Source organism: Alligator mississippiensis, chromosome 12 (assembly GCF_030867095.1).
Source record: "Alligator mississippiensis isolate rAllMis1 chromosome 12, rAllMis1, whole genome shotgun sequence".
Taxonomy (NCBI): domain Eukaryota; kingdom Metazoa; phylum Chordata; order Crocodylia; family Alligatoridae; genus Alligator; species Alligator mississippiensis.
Window position 1 is genome coordinate 21,357,683 of NC_081835.1, and position 17,672 is coordinate 21,375,354.

The 17,672-nt window shown below is 40.9% G+C and overlaps 1 protein-coding gene across 4 annotated transcripts in view; it reads left to right on the forward strand.

Moving 5' to 3' along the window:
* Positions 1-17,672, forward strand: part of IL17RD (interleukin 17 receptor D) — an 87,882-nt gene that overhangs the window by 46,388 nt on the left and 23,822 nt on the right. For 2 of the 4 annotated variants that reach the window (XM_059716122.1, XM_059716119.1), the window contains exons 2-6: positions 6,154-6,211; positions 8,652-8,777; positions 12,905-13,023; positions 14,987-15,107; positions 17,624-17,668. In XM_059716122.1, the coding sequence (XP_059572105.1) occupies positions 12,976-13,023; positions 14,987-15,107; positions 17,624-17,668 (214 nt within the window). In that variant the 5' untranslated portion in view covers positions 6,154-6,211; positions 8,652-8,777; positions 12,905-12,975. Of the gene's footprint in view, positions 1-6,153; positions 6,212-8,651; positions 8,778-12,904; positions 13,024-14,986; positions 15,108-17,623; positions 17,669-17,672 lie in introns of those variants that run through there. The other 2 variants (XM_059716120.1, XM_059716121.1) reach the window with 2 other exon arrangements.

The following is a 17,672-nucleotide window of genomic DNA, read 5'->3' on the forward strand; positions in this document are numbered from 1 at the left end:
AAACACTGTCAAAAAGGCTGTTTCTCTTGTAGGACTGAGAAGGGTAGGGTTTTAGGATAGAAATTCACATTTGTGTGTTTATATTTGTGTGATGTATAGTTACACCACTGCAAAACCTTCCTGCAGAAATTCTGTTCCAGTAAACACGTGTTCCAGTTACATACTTAGGTACAGATAATTAGAATAATTAGGCAGTTAATTAAACAGTGAAATATTGGAAGTGGCATGCCAGATCAGGTCAGCAACTAATCTCGGACATAGCCCCAAAACTCCAGAATGGACCATTCTCTATCCACAGGAGAAGTTTGTTGTCAGATGGTTTCTGATTTAGCAAGTCTTCATGATACCCCTTTTTTTTTATCTCAGTTTTTAGCAATTCTTCATTGTTGTAAGGATTGCCTGATCATAAACGATCCTTAGTTTAATGTAGACGTTAGAGCAGTGGTTCTCAATGTTTTAGATTTGAGGCACCCCTTGGAAAATGCCAGCTCTTAGTTTTTGCTTGTTTTTTGACTACAGAAAAATAATTGTGCAAATCTATTGCAAAAAACTCAGACCACAACTGATCAGAACATTTTAACACTATGGATTCCTGCATGAAATCTCAGGATTTATGTTGTGAGTCATGTCAGCACTCCTAACAGTGCTAATGTTGTGCAGCAGGTTGCGGCACATTTGAAAAGATTTCAAGGTACCCTAAAGTGATCTGACACACTGGTTCAGGTTCACTGGGTTAGACTCTCTTTTATATTACATTACAATTTTACTTTACTTAAGTATCAAATTACTGTTTCCTACCTGTCTAGTATTAAAGACTATGGTTGTATATATTCATACGTGGATGAAAGCTACTTCAGCCTATCGTATAGCATAGAGTCAAGGTAATCTGATTCTATAAATCTACGATCTACTGAACGTGAAAATGTCTTTCTTGTTGCATAATTTGGAAGTCTTTCTTGCTTTTTCTCCTCCCAGTATCTATCATTTTCATTAACTCAGGATTTTTTTATTGCTTGTAGCACAAAACTGTGCCTATAGTAACTGAGACTGAGGCAGTTCATGAAATTGTCGTTCACAGTATAATTTTGGTTTAATGTGTCTCCTCCTTTCACTATTTCTATTCATTTGTTAATTTATGGTGTTAGTCTGCTGAGGCAACCAAGAAAATTCTTTTAGGTGTAGGGAAAAGGGTTATATTTCCCTTGAATGTTTTATATCTGATCTGTTCAATGCTACTTGTTAAGTTGTTGTGAGTAGTTTGCCATCAGTGGGGGTATCTACACAAGATACTACTGTGACAAGCTACGGTGACATAGCATCAGTGGACACTGAACATGATGCTACCGCTACTGCGGTGTGAATTCAAGCTAGACTCTGTACTCATACTAAAGGTCATACCTAGGCTAAGTGCAGACATTTGGGGAGAGGCGGCTAGGGGAGGTTAGATCAGGTTCAAACTGGACACCTGATCTAAGGTAAGTTGGGATGAGTGGGCTAGCGGGAGGCAGGTTGAGGGTCTGGGGGCAACTGGAGGATGGGGGGGGCAGGAGATAATTGGTGGGATCACGGATGCAGGCAGCATTTGCAGGGAAATAGCGGGGTAAGCAGGATCTGCAGGAGGATGGGGGGGCTAAGCAACATCAACAGGGGGATGGGGGGCAGGTGGGATTTGTGGGGGGGTTGCACAGGGGGGGTGCTCCCAGGGTCCATAGGGGAACTTGGGGGGGGGGGGGTTGGAGGCTATTTTTAGCCTGACCCACCCTGGTGAATGTACCCCCCATCTTCCCCACCCCTCCCCGCAGTGATACTTACTTGCTTAGCTCCGGCAGCAGCAAATGCTGATAAATCCAGCAGCAGCTGGAGCGGTGTGCAGGATGCAGGGGTTAGGGGGCTTTGGGGCATGGCTGGTCCAGGGGGGTGAGGCATTAGGGCATTAAAAATAGCCTGGTATTGGGCAGGTAGGGTATGAAAAACTCAGCTCGGGCTAGAGCCAGGAGCTGGGTTTTTTCAGCCCTGGGGCTGCACAAGTAACTGTACAAAAAAATCCATGGCCCAGTCTAACCTAGATCGAGTAAGTCTGATTCTGCATTGATCCAGGCCTTAGACAGGGTTCTGCAGTTTTTAGGCTGGTCTGTGTGTGTGGAACTTCTGTACAGTTACAGCTTTAGATTGATTTCCAGTCACTGAGACCGAGTCGAACTGTAAGGTCCACACCAGGAGCGAACTAAGTTAGATCAGGTGGACATTTTGAACATGATCTAACCTCCCCTCCAATGTTTGCACTTAAGCCCCCCATGACTTAGTTGTAAATAGGCACCTGGCCCTTCAGGCTGGAGAGTCAAAGGTAGATGGGAGTGATGTTGGCCCTCTGTTGTTTGCTACTTGTAACAGAAGCTGATGTGCCTCAACCACATTAGCACAATGGACCATTAGGCTCAGGAGGACCTTTGACTTCACTTTTATGCCTGTGAGCTGTTGATTTTAATTGGCCTAGCGCTGGTTGTGGTTTGCCATGCCCTGTATCTACTTTTATTCTTTTCTGTTATTTCCTGGATTTTATTTGGATGTTGCTCGTAAATGAAATTTTAAGGTGTTCTATAAAAATTATATGATACCACTAAGTTATATTTTGGTGCTAATCAATCTTGTTAAATGCACCCATTACCATTAAGAGTGAATGCTTTCAAGGAGAGAGATATCTGACCCTCTCTTTTGGTTCAGTAGTACTTTTATTATAGTAGCAAGTAGAGTTCACCAAGTGACTAACCAACCCTTTCACTATTTTAAGTGATAATATAGAGTAATATATCAAATATATAAGTATGTGGGATCTAGTAAGATTTCAAAAAGGGATTTTAAAGAGTATTAAAATATATGGGGCATCTCAGTCCTGATTTCCATGGCTCAAGTTATAAGATACGGTTTATAAGGAACAAATCAATATAGAGATATAAGGACCTAAAATATGCATTCTTTAACAGCACAGTGGCATTGGCTGGCTGAAAAAATCCATGTAGATTACTGTCTGTGTCAGAGCTGGACTGGGCAGCCAACTGGTTAATGATATAATGTCCTCCAGTGATGGAGAGGAGGCTTCTTGGTGAAGAAAACTGAGGACATGGGCAAAAACCAGTTTTATTGAAATGTGCCCCCAGCTCTTAAAAGTCTGAGCTGGGATCTTATCTAAAAAATACCACACAGCATAGAGCTCGTTTAACTGATGAAAAGCTATATGTAGGAATCTACCTAAAATCACGCTGGAAGTGCACTGCACAGTGACTTTTTAAATTCTGCCTTTTTTTGCTCCACACACTCTGCCCCACTGCTGATTGGTTGAGGACCCTGGCAGTCCCACCACTTGCTCCTGATTGGCTGGGAGGCAAATACTGCTGTTATTGGATCAAGGCTAGGGCTGTGAGGGTTTTGGAAAAACTCTAGGCAGATTTAGAAAAGGCCTTGTGAAAAAGGCATATCAGATTTATTAAATTGGACTTAACTCATTTTTAACTCATTACTTTCTTCCCCAGAATCATCACTGTATTTGCAAATAGTCTTATTGTAATTAATCACTTAAGTAAATGCAGCTAAGGTGGTATGGAAACGCTCCACTTTTTGCGTAGGACACATGTATTTACATAACTGGAAAAAAGCCTTGCAATACTATTTTTTACAATGCAAAGTTCAGTTCTTTATTTTTTAGTCTCTCATAACTTTTCCATTCTAGTACCATATTGAAGCCAGTGAGATATCAAGAACTTGATAGTGTTGCTTCAATATTGCATGTAAACCTAGTGCTTAAAGATACTTATATACTATGGCAGTTGTGCACACATGCACACATCCGTATAGATTTTGATTTAGATAACAAGCAGACCCTGTGAAAGTCTTCACTGCTTTTCATTTTTTGTAGTCATTCATGCCAGAGCTTAGAGACAATCATGAGTGAAAGCAACTATGATAGATCACGCTATAACTCAATATTGCAACTGTACATTAGATATTTACTCTCACATATTTGCTAGGATGGGAGCCTTATTACATTAAAATGAATAGTTATAATCCTTTCACTTAAGCATAGCAGGGTAAGGTAGGCCCGTAATTTCGATACTTCGCTTAGTTATTTGGGAGATATTTTTGATGTTTGCTTGAATTTAGTTAGATCTCATTTAGCCCTTAAAATGTGATATAACTGTGAGAGAGTGTAAAACTTGCATATTAATACTAGTTGTGAAGAAAACATTAGCATTTGAAGAAAAGACTATTTATATGCAGCAAGTAAAGCACAGCATGCTAGATGAAAAGGGTAGGGACCGTGTGGGTAACCCTGTGCAATTGTTAGTTTAGTAATTAAAGCACCAGTCTACTGTAGGACTTAATTCTATTTTAAGAGTACAGATGGTTAACTTGTAACATTGCCTAGAGGCAGTAATAAAATCTTAAACCGTTTTTATGAGCAATTATAGGTGTCCCAAGCACTGACGTAAAGAGCAATTTCTGTTGAAATGTAGCCTTCTGAAACAAAATGAAAAAAAGTAGATTTTTAGATTTGCACAATTAGTATCTGATATGTTTTAATGCATATTTAAAAATGCATCTCAAGTAGAAAGTTTTAGGATACAAAACCTGTTTCAAGCAGAGTGGGTCTTGGTGATAATTGTGTTTCATCTTTTCTTAACAGTTTGCGCATTTTTATCTTCCAGCCAATAGAGGATGTAGAATTTAAATACTTTTTGTCTTGTTTGGATCATGTCCAATTAGCTCATCTTGGCAAAGGCTGTTTCTTATGATATATTTGCTCAGAGCCTAAAATAATGGAGCACGTATGGAGTTTCTACATGTTACATATTACTGCCATATAGACAAGCAAATAATGAAAACCATAAATCGCTTAAACTCATTAATAATTTAAAAGTATGACATCTGCTTAACTGAGACCAGACACAAAAGTGTTTACCAAGGTTAAGTACCTTTGTCTCTGAAGAACTAAGTGATGGAGCAGGTTATCTCAAACATTATGAAATTTACACTGATAATCTGTTTTTAAAAATACTCTAAAATGGGTTTGAGATGTTGATGGTCAGTGTGGGTAGATTTGCAATCCTGTTTATCCTTACACCTGTTTTCAGATTATACTTTGTTCTCTGTGCACCTTTCCTGAGAGTGGTATGACTCCAGCACTGAATGGTGTAGAGTTAAACATTTTTCAAAGCCGGTTTGATTTGCCTGCTAGGAAATTCTGTACATGCTGAAACCTTGATGGTTTCGCCTGCTTGATGAATAAGCAAGAAGAAGAAAGCAGATGGATAAAATCTGCCACACCTTTTGTGCACCTGCTGTACCCTCAGTTGATTAGTATGATGCAAAGGAATTTTTCTAGTGCAATTTTCCAGTTTCAGTAGTAATTCTCTTCATATTACCTCCTGGTTTTGATTTCTGTTCTGAAAGTTGCTTTCACTAAGAAAATACAACTAATGTACCAGGATAGCAATCTACTGCAGCTGCTTTCATTCTCTTCTTTATATCCCTTTATGTTCAGAAATTACACACTTTGTTCTGGCTTCCCTGTCCTGGGGTGTGAGAAATCATGATCAGTGTCAGGAGAGTCTGGCAGTCTCTTTTTTCTCTATATACTTGTTTGCCTGCTCTGAGTTTCATGATTTTGAGCCTAGTTATATGCTGAACTCAGTTACACTTTTATTTGTTCTATAAAGATAAATATGAGTCACTTTGTGACCATCCCAACTCCCGGTTGATGGTCTGTATAGATCCCATTTTTCCAGCAGAATAGAGATGAGGGCACTTGGGGGGTGGGGAGTGGGGGGGGGGGGTGATTTTCAATTTGAAAAATAAATTATGATGCGTGTCTATGTAGTACGTCCATCTTAAACTATCTTTCTTAATGCTGTGATTATTCAGACCCTTATTTCTCTATATTTTGTTGCTTAGGTATATCTGAAAAGTTCAGGACTCTACAGGAGTTCTGCTGCCTGCTTTTTCATTGGTTGTATTCAAATTAGTGAACCCAACACAAAATTCCATATGAGACATTTATTTGGATGTGGTCATTGCAATACTTAAAAAATGAAATGTTTGCATAAATTTGGAATAAGGAAGTCTTCATTTAGGCTCTTTTTTGTTGTTGTTTCTTTACAGGGACTTTCACCAGTCAACAAGAACAGTGGACTGCTTAATATCACCTTTAAATATGACAGTAAGTTGATCACCTACATGCACCACAAATAACAAATGACATTAAAGAGCCCTCACTCTCATTCCTACACAAAAAATAATTAAAAGTTAAAAAAAGTGTTAGTAATAACAACATAGTGTAATCTGAAATATTTTTAATCTAGTTTAGTTTCTACCATATATGCTTTTTGTTTGCTTCAGTGGTTCTGAAAACAGGTTTCAGTGTCTGAATGTTGTTTTGGTTAGTTCTTGCATGTGCCGTAATTTGCATTGTATTTCTTTGTTTGGGATATGTTAAGTATCTAGGGCTGTGTCTATACTGGGAATTTATCCCTATTTTGGTGGGCATGGGCAAGTCACCAAATGATAGCACCACTGTGAACTCAATCTTCAGATAAGAAAAAAGCTCTCATTTATGGCAATGAAGCATAAACTCCATCTATGCAAATTGCAGCTATCCTTGTCGCATCAGGGACTGGTCATTGTTTGTTGGAATTGGGGCAAAGGTCTAATATATTAAAGCCTAGAGAACATACTGAAAACACAGAAAGTAATATTTTTCTTTATTCCCATATATCTTAGCTTATTCTTAAAGACAAATTTGTGAGTCCTTTGTTTTATGTTGGCATTTTTAAATATTTAATTCTTTATCCTGAATTTCTATTATCTATCTAACTTTACATTAGTTCTTAAAGAAAGCCAGCTGGATTTATACCTATCAGATTCTAAATGGAATAAACAATCACTAGAAGAAGTATATGGTGTGTTAGTAGTACACAACCAATGATCCTCTGGATCATGGTTTACACTCAAGGGGTCTAGTCAGATGCCTGATGATCTATTTGTGGTTGACAAGCCCAATTCGAGAGCAACATGGTTTGCTACAAGTTTCACAGATCCATATGTTGTCTGAATTGGAGTCCAAGTTTACAGCCTGCTGCTTTCTTCTTTCTTGGTTTGTTTCCATCCTCTGGATCAAAGCCGCTTCATGTTGAGCTGCACCCAGTGCCAAATGTTCCCTTCAGATTGGACAGGATTCTTCGTGCTCCTCTCAGCTTTCTATGCTGATATTGAATGACTTCATATCATTTTTGCACACATCGTGGTACTGCCTTAGAGGGCGACTCTGCTTTCTAGAACTGTCTTGAATCGCACTACACAAAGTATTCTTGGGGATATGGTCTTCTCCCATTCTCCTAACATGGCCAAATCCATCACAACCTTTTCTTCTTGGTAGTGGTTTCTAAGTGTGTCAGTCCTGCATGCTTCAGTACGTCTGTTTGGTATTCTGTCTTCCAACTTTATTTTCAGGATCTTATGCAGACATCTCGTGTGGAAGCTGTTCAGTCTCTTGATATGTCTGGTATACGTAGCCCATGGTTCTGAACCATAAAGCAGGGATGACAGCACATAAGTCTTGTAGATACATATCTTTCTTTACCTTAGCTGATAGTTACAGTTATTCTATGCACAATTCTGTAATAGTCTGAAATTCTTAGCTGCTTTTCCAATTCTGTTGATCATTTTAGTCTGAAGGTCAAAATTTCTCCTAAATGTAAAACCCAAATAGCAAAAACTGTCAACAGTACTGAGAGTGATCCTTCAGAGTGATGTCGGGTACTGTCAGTGATGTCAGAGGAGGGGTTCTTTCATCCCTTGGTGCATTATCACAGTCTTCTTGAGACTAATTGCCATCCTGAAGCTCTTGCATGATTCAGAAAATTTGCCCAAGAGATTTTGCAGGGAAGATTTACTGTGGGCAACCAAAGCTGCATTATTCGAACCAGCTCTTTCACTTTGGTTTTTGCTCTAAACCTTGTGATGCTGAATGAGCGTCCATTTAGTCTGGTTCAAAGATAGTGATGTGTTAACTGAAGAAAGAAAAGCAGGAAATTTGCTGGGAGCATCTGACCCAAGTGGTCTTTCCTGCCCAAGTGCAGTGGGGCTGGACCCGATGATCTGTAAGGTCCCTTCCAGCCCCTAACAACTATGATAGTATGAAATAATCTTAGTCAGAGTAGAGACCCTCACCTGTAATTCACTAACTGTTATGTTTTTTCCGTTAATTCTAGCACCAGGAACTGGTATTAACCAATGACAAGTGTTAATTTAGAATACTGGTGACATTGCAATTGATGTACACAAAGGAGACATTTGAGTTCTGCAGTACTGGGGAGAGATCCTCTGTATTAAGACTGAAAGTCTTCTGTAATGTAAAATACATGTTGATAATGAAGAAGCCAGCACACAATAAAAATCAGTGTTCTGGCTCGAATTTAAAAGGTTTTATTTGGTTGCATTCACCCTATGCATTATGAAGGTGTTAATAATGTTCAGAATGAGAAAGCATTAAATGCATGAAAAAAATGTTGCCAAATTTTGCCTGATTGAATTATTAGGTTCCCCACAGTAAAACATCAGTTACTATGTTTTATTTAAATTATTTCTGTCTCTCATTTTAGACTGTACTCCTTATTTGAATTCAGTGGGAAAACATGTGATTGGTGATGTGCAGAATATAACAATCAGCCAGTATGCCTGTTATGAACAAGTTGCAGTTCTAGTTCTGTGGACAGCAAATGCCCTGGGTAAGTAGTAGAGAAGAAATTTTAACTCCTTTCTTTGATAGCGATCTCAGGAGGATCAATATTAATTTAAAGTACCTTGAAAAACAGCTTTTGTTAATAGTCCATCAGGTATCACCTTAAAAATCACCTTTTTATGACTACCTGAGTCCTTTGCAAAACTATCTCTTTCTCTTCCTTGTTTTGCAGGTTGCTTTGCAAAGTGTCTGTGTCTGTTTTTGTGTCCTGCATCAATGTGTTGTATTTTAGGCTGTCTACACGCATTCAAATGATCTGGGAAAATTTTCCCAGGTTGTTCTCCTGGTAGAAAAACTTACCCAGAGAACCCTGTACAGAGGCTGAGCAGCAGAGAGCCTGTGGTGCTGACTACCAAGGAGCCCTAGAGCACCAAGTCCTATAGTCGGGGGGAGTGGGGGGTTGCTGAGTCAGTGACAGGGAGGTGATGGGAGGTCTGTTCCTTCCTCGTGGCCAGACTTGTCTGGCCATGAATTTCTTGTGGCATGTTTCAGGCCTGTTGTGGATGGGCAGGGAGCTACACTTGTCAGCACCAAATGCTGCAATCCAGGCACTGGGGTCTGCTGGGTCCAGGTGTTGGGGTCTGGGTCAGCCAGTGCTACTCGCCTGAATGGAGCCTGGATCATTTGAATCCACAGTGGGTTTGGGTTTGGCTGTGGCTGAAAAAACTGGGAGAAGAACTTGGTCCCTACGTGCTTTGGGTCTGGGCTTTTCCAGCCTGTAGCATTTAGGGAGTGTAAGGGAGTGTGTTCTGCTCCCATCTTGGTTGGGACTGACGGCCACGTCTACATGAGCGGCTGACTGCACAGTTGTTCCTGCACAGTTATTTAGTACTCACTTAACCAAGTACTAGATGACTACTCAGTCTTGTCACTGCACAGTTACTTTTAGTTCCTACTGCACAGCAGCAATGAGCTACTGTGCAGTGGTCCGTTACTACTGCACAGTAGCGTTGCCGTCCAGGTTCATGTCTGGAGCCGCTATGGTGCTGTAGCTTCTTGTGTAGACATGGCTACTGTCTTTCTGGATCCATGGGACGGGAGGAAGGGCAAGTCAAAGCTTTACTGGGTTTCTAGAGGACTGTTCTGCAGCAGGTACCTGTACAGATGTTCAATCTTCTGAGAGAGAATCTCCCAGAAGCCATTCCACTCAGGTTGTTCCCAAGTTATTTTCCTTGTAGAGCAGCTATTTGTGCTGTGGGAGGAAAATCATGAACATCTATACATTTGTGGTTTCTCCTAGAAGAAGAGCAACTCTCCGTGGAGAAACTGAACATCTGTACATAGCTTCAGTTGTGTTGAATGGGTAATTGCTGAAGTACTTGAGGATCCCATGGGACAAAAGCTTCTATACAAATGGAAAAGGTTATTCTTTAATCACAGACATGTGTAACCTCAAAGCCAGGGATCATTAGTATCGTACCTGATTGCTCACAGTGGCCTCCAGTCAAATACTTTATATCTGAGAAATGCAAAGCTTAATGTTCCTGGTGTTCACTAAAGGACACTTCCTCTGCGCTGAGCAAAATTGTATGCCCCCACTTACCCTTGCAGATCATTTTGTCTCATGTTAATTAAGGTTCTGAACAAAATAAACTGTATACACATGCTTGTTTTCTTTAGAAATATGTATCTGCCTAATAAAGCCCGTAATGTAATTTCTTTTAAAACATTTTCATGCTTCAGCAAAGAAAACAAAACTTAAAAATGAATACCGTACGCCTTTAAAAAAAAAAAAGAAGAAGAAGGTTGCAATACCCAATGAAAAAAATTCAAAATTAAGAATGAAAGGGCATTTTTACACATGCTGTGGGACATGATGCTGGATGCTTTAATTAGCGAGCTGCTCTAATTAAAAGCATCTCTGTGTCACATGCATCAGCATTCCTGTGCTGAAAAAATGGCTGTTGGGCACTTTGAACTAAAGTTCATTGAACGTGTTTTATTTCAAAATGCCCCACTGCCATTTTTCAGTGTGGGGACGCACTGGGATGCTGATACATGTGATGTGGAAGGCTGCTGGAGCACGTCAGTCTCCATGCTCCAGCAGACTTGATTTACAGTCTGCTCTGACGCCCTGGATTTCCAGTGTGTCAGAGCAGGCTCCGTGTACATGTAGAGCAGCCCAAAATGCTTTCTTCACTTATTACTTCTCTACATTTCCATCAGAATTTCAACATTGTTAAACTGTCTCAAAAAGTTTAAAAAAAAAGTTACTTCTCAGAATTGGAAGTATCACAGTAATCTACAGCTGAAAATGCTGATTAACTTAATGGGACTGGATCCTCAATGCTGAAGATTGGTGTAGTAATGTAAATAATTATTTATGGTCTTTATATAGAAATACCTGTTGAACCTTTTGGTATCCTTCAGTCATACAGCATAAATCCTGTTTAGTATTGTGATTAATCTGTACTATGGATTATTGCAGAGTGAATATGAATATGTCAGACTGTCATGACAGTAATTACTATATGTCTTCAGTACCACCATTCCAGTCTCAGTCTTTTCTTCTTTAAAGGATAGACTCTTCATTTGGATCAAATGAAAATAAATAAATAATACAAATAAAATTAAAAGCCTCAAGTCATTATGATTGGATCTTTAATATGTGCAACAGTAAAAACAGCCAGTCTTCTGAAAAGTTAAATACTTCCTTTTTTTCTTTATTCTTCAAAACAAAATCCGATACTTACAAATCCTGGAATAAAGGAGTCCGTGATGGTCACAGTGACCATTATAGTGCTAAATATAATGAACACAGTGACAATCTTAACTCTAGAATTAGTGACCATATTCCACTCTCACTGAAGTCAGCGACTGCAGTAGAAGTTGATTTGGGCCCTAAAATAACCCCAGTATAACACGAGTTGATATGGAATGTCCATACCAGACTGAATTCATATGTTACTTAAGTCTCTTCAAAAAGTTTTAGAAAGAAAAGAAACCTTCCCCAGAGCTTGAGTCACTTTTGCACACTGATAAATTATGCTGGCATACCTAAATTAAATAACTACATTTATGATAGAAAATAATGATTAATTAGCAGATATTAAAGAAGAATGAGGGAATGATACCGAAAGCTTTCAATAGTGCAGTGTTGCTGAATTGGTAATCTACAGCTGCAGCCTGACTGAATTAAATAGCTACAGAATACAAAGCTTGGTGTTCTCTCTTGTAATGATCAGAGGTTAATCCTTTTGAAAGCATCAAGACAGGACTGAAGTTGAAGGATCTCAGGTGACAGGGAGACCTGACACTTCTCTTTCATGGTCTTCAAGCCAGCACAAACAGTGCTTTTGTTCCACTGAATATTAAGAACATGTTGGTCAGGCCATGGACCTTTCTCCTGTACAGGTTCTAAAACTTTTTCATATTTGGAGGGAAAAAAAGAGGTTAATGGAAAAGCATGCATTAGGGGTTTTTAAACATGCTATACAGTTGCACTAATCCATTTTGGTTCATGTACGAGTGCTAAAAGCTAATTGTGTGTTACTTGAGTAGGATGGGTACAGTTCCGGTTCCATTTATAGATAATGGAAAGTATTCATTGGTATGAATAAGGAGTCATTCCTCTGTTGCCAGTGTTTCTGTTATCTCATTATATTAGACAGAACTAAAAAGGCCATCACTATTGCAACTGACCACTTTAGTCCAATAGTTTTACAAAAGATAAGAATACAGTAGGGAAGTGACATTTCCAGGATTTGTAAACAAGTGCATTATTCTTGTTTTACTGCTAATAATGACCATATGGAACAAATACTGTATAGCATTTTACTACAGATGCTGCTGCAGATGATTTTATTTGTTTGTATTGTGGTAACACTCAGGGTGCCCAGCTGAGAGGAAGGCCTCTTTAGGTCTAGGCACTGTACAGATGCATAGTGAACGTCCAGAAGAGCTTAAATTAAAAGTAGTCAAAAAGGAAAATGTGGGAGAAAAGAGGGATTGACATGCAACTGACAGATGTCAAGGGATAAAATCATTTAATGTGAGCATAAAAAAGAATGGTGGGGAATGATTTATATAAGGACAATTGTAATATGCTTAAATTGCATCAAACCCTGTGAAATGTGTCTTGGAATGTTCCATTAAATGCCTTTCTGTTTGCAGGGATTGAATTTCTGAAAGGGTTTAGAGTAATACTTGAGGAGTTAAAATCAGAGGGAAGACAATGTCAACAAATGGTTTTAAAAGACCCAAAGCAGCTCAACTCCAGCTTTAAAAGAAATGTAAGTGATGCACTTAAGAAATATTTCATTTGTCTGATTCTGCAGTGTGATATTACATATATTATTAAACCTTTCTTTTGATAAGTTTTTTAGTGTAGAACAATTTGCATACTAAAAATGTATATATTCTTAATTATTAACTCCAGGACAAATCTACTCTCCTCCTTCCTACCTACAGAGGCTCTCCTGATTGTGGCAAGCAGTGATTTCACTTCAGTGAGGGCCTTAGTCTGGGGGGGTTATACTGTAGACCTTCATCTGGAGAAATGGTGGGATCTTCATCGCTGGGGTTTTTTAAGGCCAAGCTCAAAAAGCCCTGGCTGGAATAATCTAGCTGAGGATGGTCCTGCTTTGAGCAGGGGGTTGGACTAGATGACATCTTTCCAACCCTAATTTTCTATGATACTATCCCTACAGCAGTGCAGAATGCAGCGGTCTGGGGCCTCCTGCTTGGCAGTGCATAGATAGCGGAAGTGGCCAAATGCTGCCTAATGGCTGTATATAGTCTTACACTAAACCAATTTACCTTTTTGAACCAGTTAGTCTCTAAGGTGCCAGTCCTGTTTTCTGCCCAATTCAGATTAACACAGCTCATGGGCAACTGGTGCCGCCTTAGCCCACGGCCAATCTTGCTGCCTGGGGAGACCCCCGCGGCTGATCCCGCGACAGCCGATCGTTGAAGCCACTTCCGGGAGTGGCTGTGGCTGCTTTGGGAGTGCCTGCAGCGATCGGCTGGCTCTTGCACGTGCACCCCCTATGCATCGCCACTGACACGGCTAACTAGATCTCTCTAAACCACTGTTTCTCAAACTTTTATTATGTGGAATGCACTTTTTTCTGATTAAAAATGGCAACACACTTGACTCATCAGTCTGCAGACTGGATCTGGTCCATGAGCCTGATCCCAATGGATGGGGCTGACCTGTATGGTGTCCCCTCCAGCCCATTTTTGGAAATACACTTCTGCCACTCCTACGGCACACCCTTTTAGAAATCACTGCTCTAAACCAATATACAGTAGAAGGGTAAAGGGGAACATAAGCTCTCCAGAGCATTTGTCAGCAGGTGAATCAGTTATTTCATAGATTTCATAGACATTAGGGCTGGAAGGGGCCTCGGAAGATCATCGAGTCCAGCCCCCTGCCCAAAGGGCAGGAAGTCAGCTGGGGTCATAGGATCCCAGCAAGATAAGCATCCAGTTTGCTCTTGAAGGTGTTCAATGTAGGCGCTTGAACCACCTCCGGTGGCAGGCTGTTCCAGACCTTGGGGGCTCGGACAGTAAAGAAATTCTTCCTTATGTCCAGCCTGAAACGATCTTGTAGTAGTTTGTGACCATTCGACCTAGTCGTCATCCCTTGGGGCACTCTGGTGAACAAACGTTCCCCCAGATACTGGTGGTCACCCCTGATAAACTTGTAGGTGGCCATCAGATCACCCCTGAGCCTGCGCTTTTCCAGGCTAAAGAGCCCCAGGGCTCTCAGCCTGTCATCGTAGGGTCTGCTTCCCTGACCTCTGATCATGCGCGTGGCTCTTCTCTGGACTCTCTCAAGCTTCTCCACATCCTTTTTGAATTGTGGAGCCCAAAACTGGACACAGTACTCCAGCTGCGGCCTCACTAAGGCCGAGTACAGGGGGAGAATGACATCCCGGGATTTGCTTGAGAAGCCTATATTGTATAGTCTGTCTTCTCTTGTACCAGTATAGTAGAGCCAAACCCCTGTAACTATACACCTGAATGAAACAAGTTTAAAGTTCCAATGCTTTAGCTTCCATTTAGAGTGGAATAGAGCAGATAGATGAAACAGTTAAAGTGGATCACTGTAATCATTTGTCTGCCCACGTCCCAAATCACATAATTTCTGTTAGTGTCCCGGAGAACTATGGGCTTGCTTTGAGAGAATATATTTTTAAATGCCCAGGTCCAATAACTTAAAAATATCACAGTCTTTTTATATTTTTCTAGGGAATGGAATCTCAGCCTTTTCTAAATCTGAAGTTTGAAACGGATTATTTTGTAAAGATTGTTCCTTTTCCTTCCATTAAAAATGAAAGTAACTACCACCCATTTTTCTTCAGAACTCGGCGTAAGTTATCTTCCCAATCCTCCTTTCTCTGCCTCTTCCCTGCAGAAGTAGATACCTTGTATCAGGAACTCAGAAGAGGAAGTGTTTTAAGGGGGTGTATGTCTGAGAAAAGATAGCACCTGATTTCATTTTAGGAGGACAGCTGGATTTGTAAGTGAAATGAGTTTAGAAACCACAGATTCGTCTCTAGTGGACAACAATCCACATTACAAACTGCCAAAGAGAAATGGACAAAATAAGTAGTCTGAGCAGAGGCATGCAGCTAACCCTCATGGACAGCAGATTTACTGTAAGGTTTCTTACAGTTTTTTTTGAAGTCTGGATCTAGCCATGCTGAAGATAGGGTACTAGGCTAAATGGGTCATAGGTCTGATCCAGTGTGGCAAAAATCACATTTCTGTAAAGACTGGGTTATCTCTTCTGCTTTAGTAAGGACAGCTTGCCCAAGTTACTAGCAGGATGTTACAGATAATTTCCCACTGGTTTTGAATTTGAGGTCACAATTTTAAAAACTGGTCTAAGGATACAATCCTGATGTATCTTCATGTATGTAACTATATAGGTGATCTGATTTTTCCAAAGTATAAGGTACTTGCTGACGACTCCCACTGAAGTTGACAAGAACTGCTGGGTATTTGGTAGTGTTGTCACTCTGGAAATTCAGGTCACTTAGGGCTTGCCTATATGGGGAAATTCACATATCTTTTCCAGAATAACTATTGCACCATAGGTGTATGGAGGTTATTCACCAAATGTGTGCACTTTATTCTAAAGTAAAAGTGACTATTTTGGAATAATTACTTAGCTCACATAGAGTAATTGTTCTGGATGGGGTAGTTTTATTCTGCATATAGACTGAGCTATTATTTGGGAATAGCTATATTATAGTAGAAAGTAGGGCTGCACCAATAAAGATTTTTTGGGCCGATACTGATGGCTGATTATTAAGGAGACAAATCAGCTGATACTGATCTGATTGCTGATATGCAGCTCAGCAGCTTGGAGAGCAGCATCTGGCTGGTAAGTCTGTGGCGGGGGAGAGAAAGGGCAGGAGGTGGCAGATTGAGGCCCCTGTGATGAGTGAGGGGCTGGGGCTGGGGTAGGTGCTGCCCAGCTGGGGCAGGGCAGGGCACGGGATAGAGCTGCAAGAGGCTTGTTCGATGGGGGGCGGATTCTGCCATTGCGCACACCCCCAGGGGAGCCATGGGGGTCATGTGCCCCTTGGATCTGTGCACAGGGTGAGGGTGGGCTGCCACTGCAGGCTGGGGCAGGGGCTAGGTTCTTCCTGGTGGGTAGGAGTTGGGCTAGGTCTGCGCTTGGGGTGGGCAGCAGTGGTACTGGTGCAGGGAGGATGTTATGGGGTGGGTTACAGCCGTCCCGAAATTCACCATAGTTCCTCTCCCAGTACTGCCTCCACCTGCCCCAAGCGCAGCCCTGGCCCAGCCCCCACACTGGGAAAAGCCTACAGTGCCCCTGGCCCCAGCCTGTCCTCACCCCATGCATAGATCCAGGGGATACACACACCCCCATGGCTCTCCCAGGGGTGCATGTAGCAGTGGGATTCACCCTCCCTCGGATGAGCCACTCATGGCTCTGTCCTGTGCCCCACCCAGGCTGTGCAGCACCTGCCCCAGCACAAGCCCCACTCCCTCCTTCATTGCAGGGTCCTCAGTCTGCACCCCCCCTACACCCCTTCCCTTCCCTTCCCCTGCTCCTTCCCCCTCAACAGACTTATCAGCTAGACACTGCTCTGCAAGCTGCCAGGCTGGCCACGTGCATGCTGCAACTGTGCACATACATGCAGCATTTATTGGTGACATTATCAGCCACATCAGACAATAAAAGCCGATCAGTGATAATGTTAATTTTCCTTTTGTCGGTGCAAATACGATATTGACTGATGCACTGGTACACCTCCAGCAGAAAGCCATTTGAGAACAGTTATTTTGGAATAGCTATATTGGTCAGTTTCCCTCATGGAGGCAAGTAGCTAAATGTAAGCATAACAACCTAAATTTAGGTACACTTTTTTTTGAAAATCTTGACATCGATCTTACGTCCACAAAGAGCTTCCACTGTTCAGGATTTTTCTGTCTAAAATGCTTTAAAATTATTTTAGGATAAATAAGCATTCTAAACTTTTTCAGCCCTTTATGGTTATGCTGACTAAAGTAACATTTTAGCCTTTCAGTAGCACTCACTATGTTTATTAGTTCAAATAAATACAGTGGTTATGGCTATATTCATTCACTCTTGCTCATTATGGTTTCCGCAGTACCTGTCTTGTTAAGCACTAATATTTCAAGTGATCCTTTTATATACAAAAAAAAAAAGAGTTGAAGGTGACTTGAGTCATGGCAGATGAGCTGAATTTACTAAATGATGGCTCTCCTGTAACCAAAATTATAAAATAGCTTCCATGTTTTTGCTTCCTTTTCGCCACTTTTTACTTTTTGGAGCAAAACATTTGAAAAACATAATTTTATTATTAAGATTCTTTTTCCATGTGTTTGTAGCCTGTGAATTGTTGCTGCAGCCAGAAAACCTTGCCTGCAAGCCCTGTGA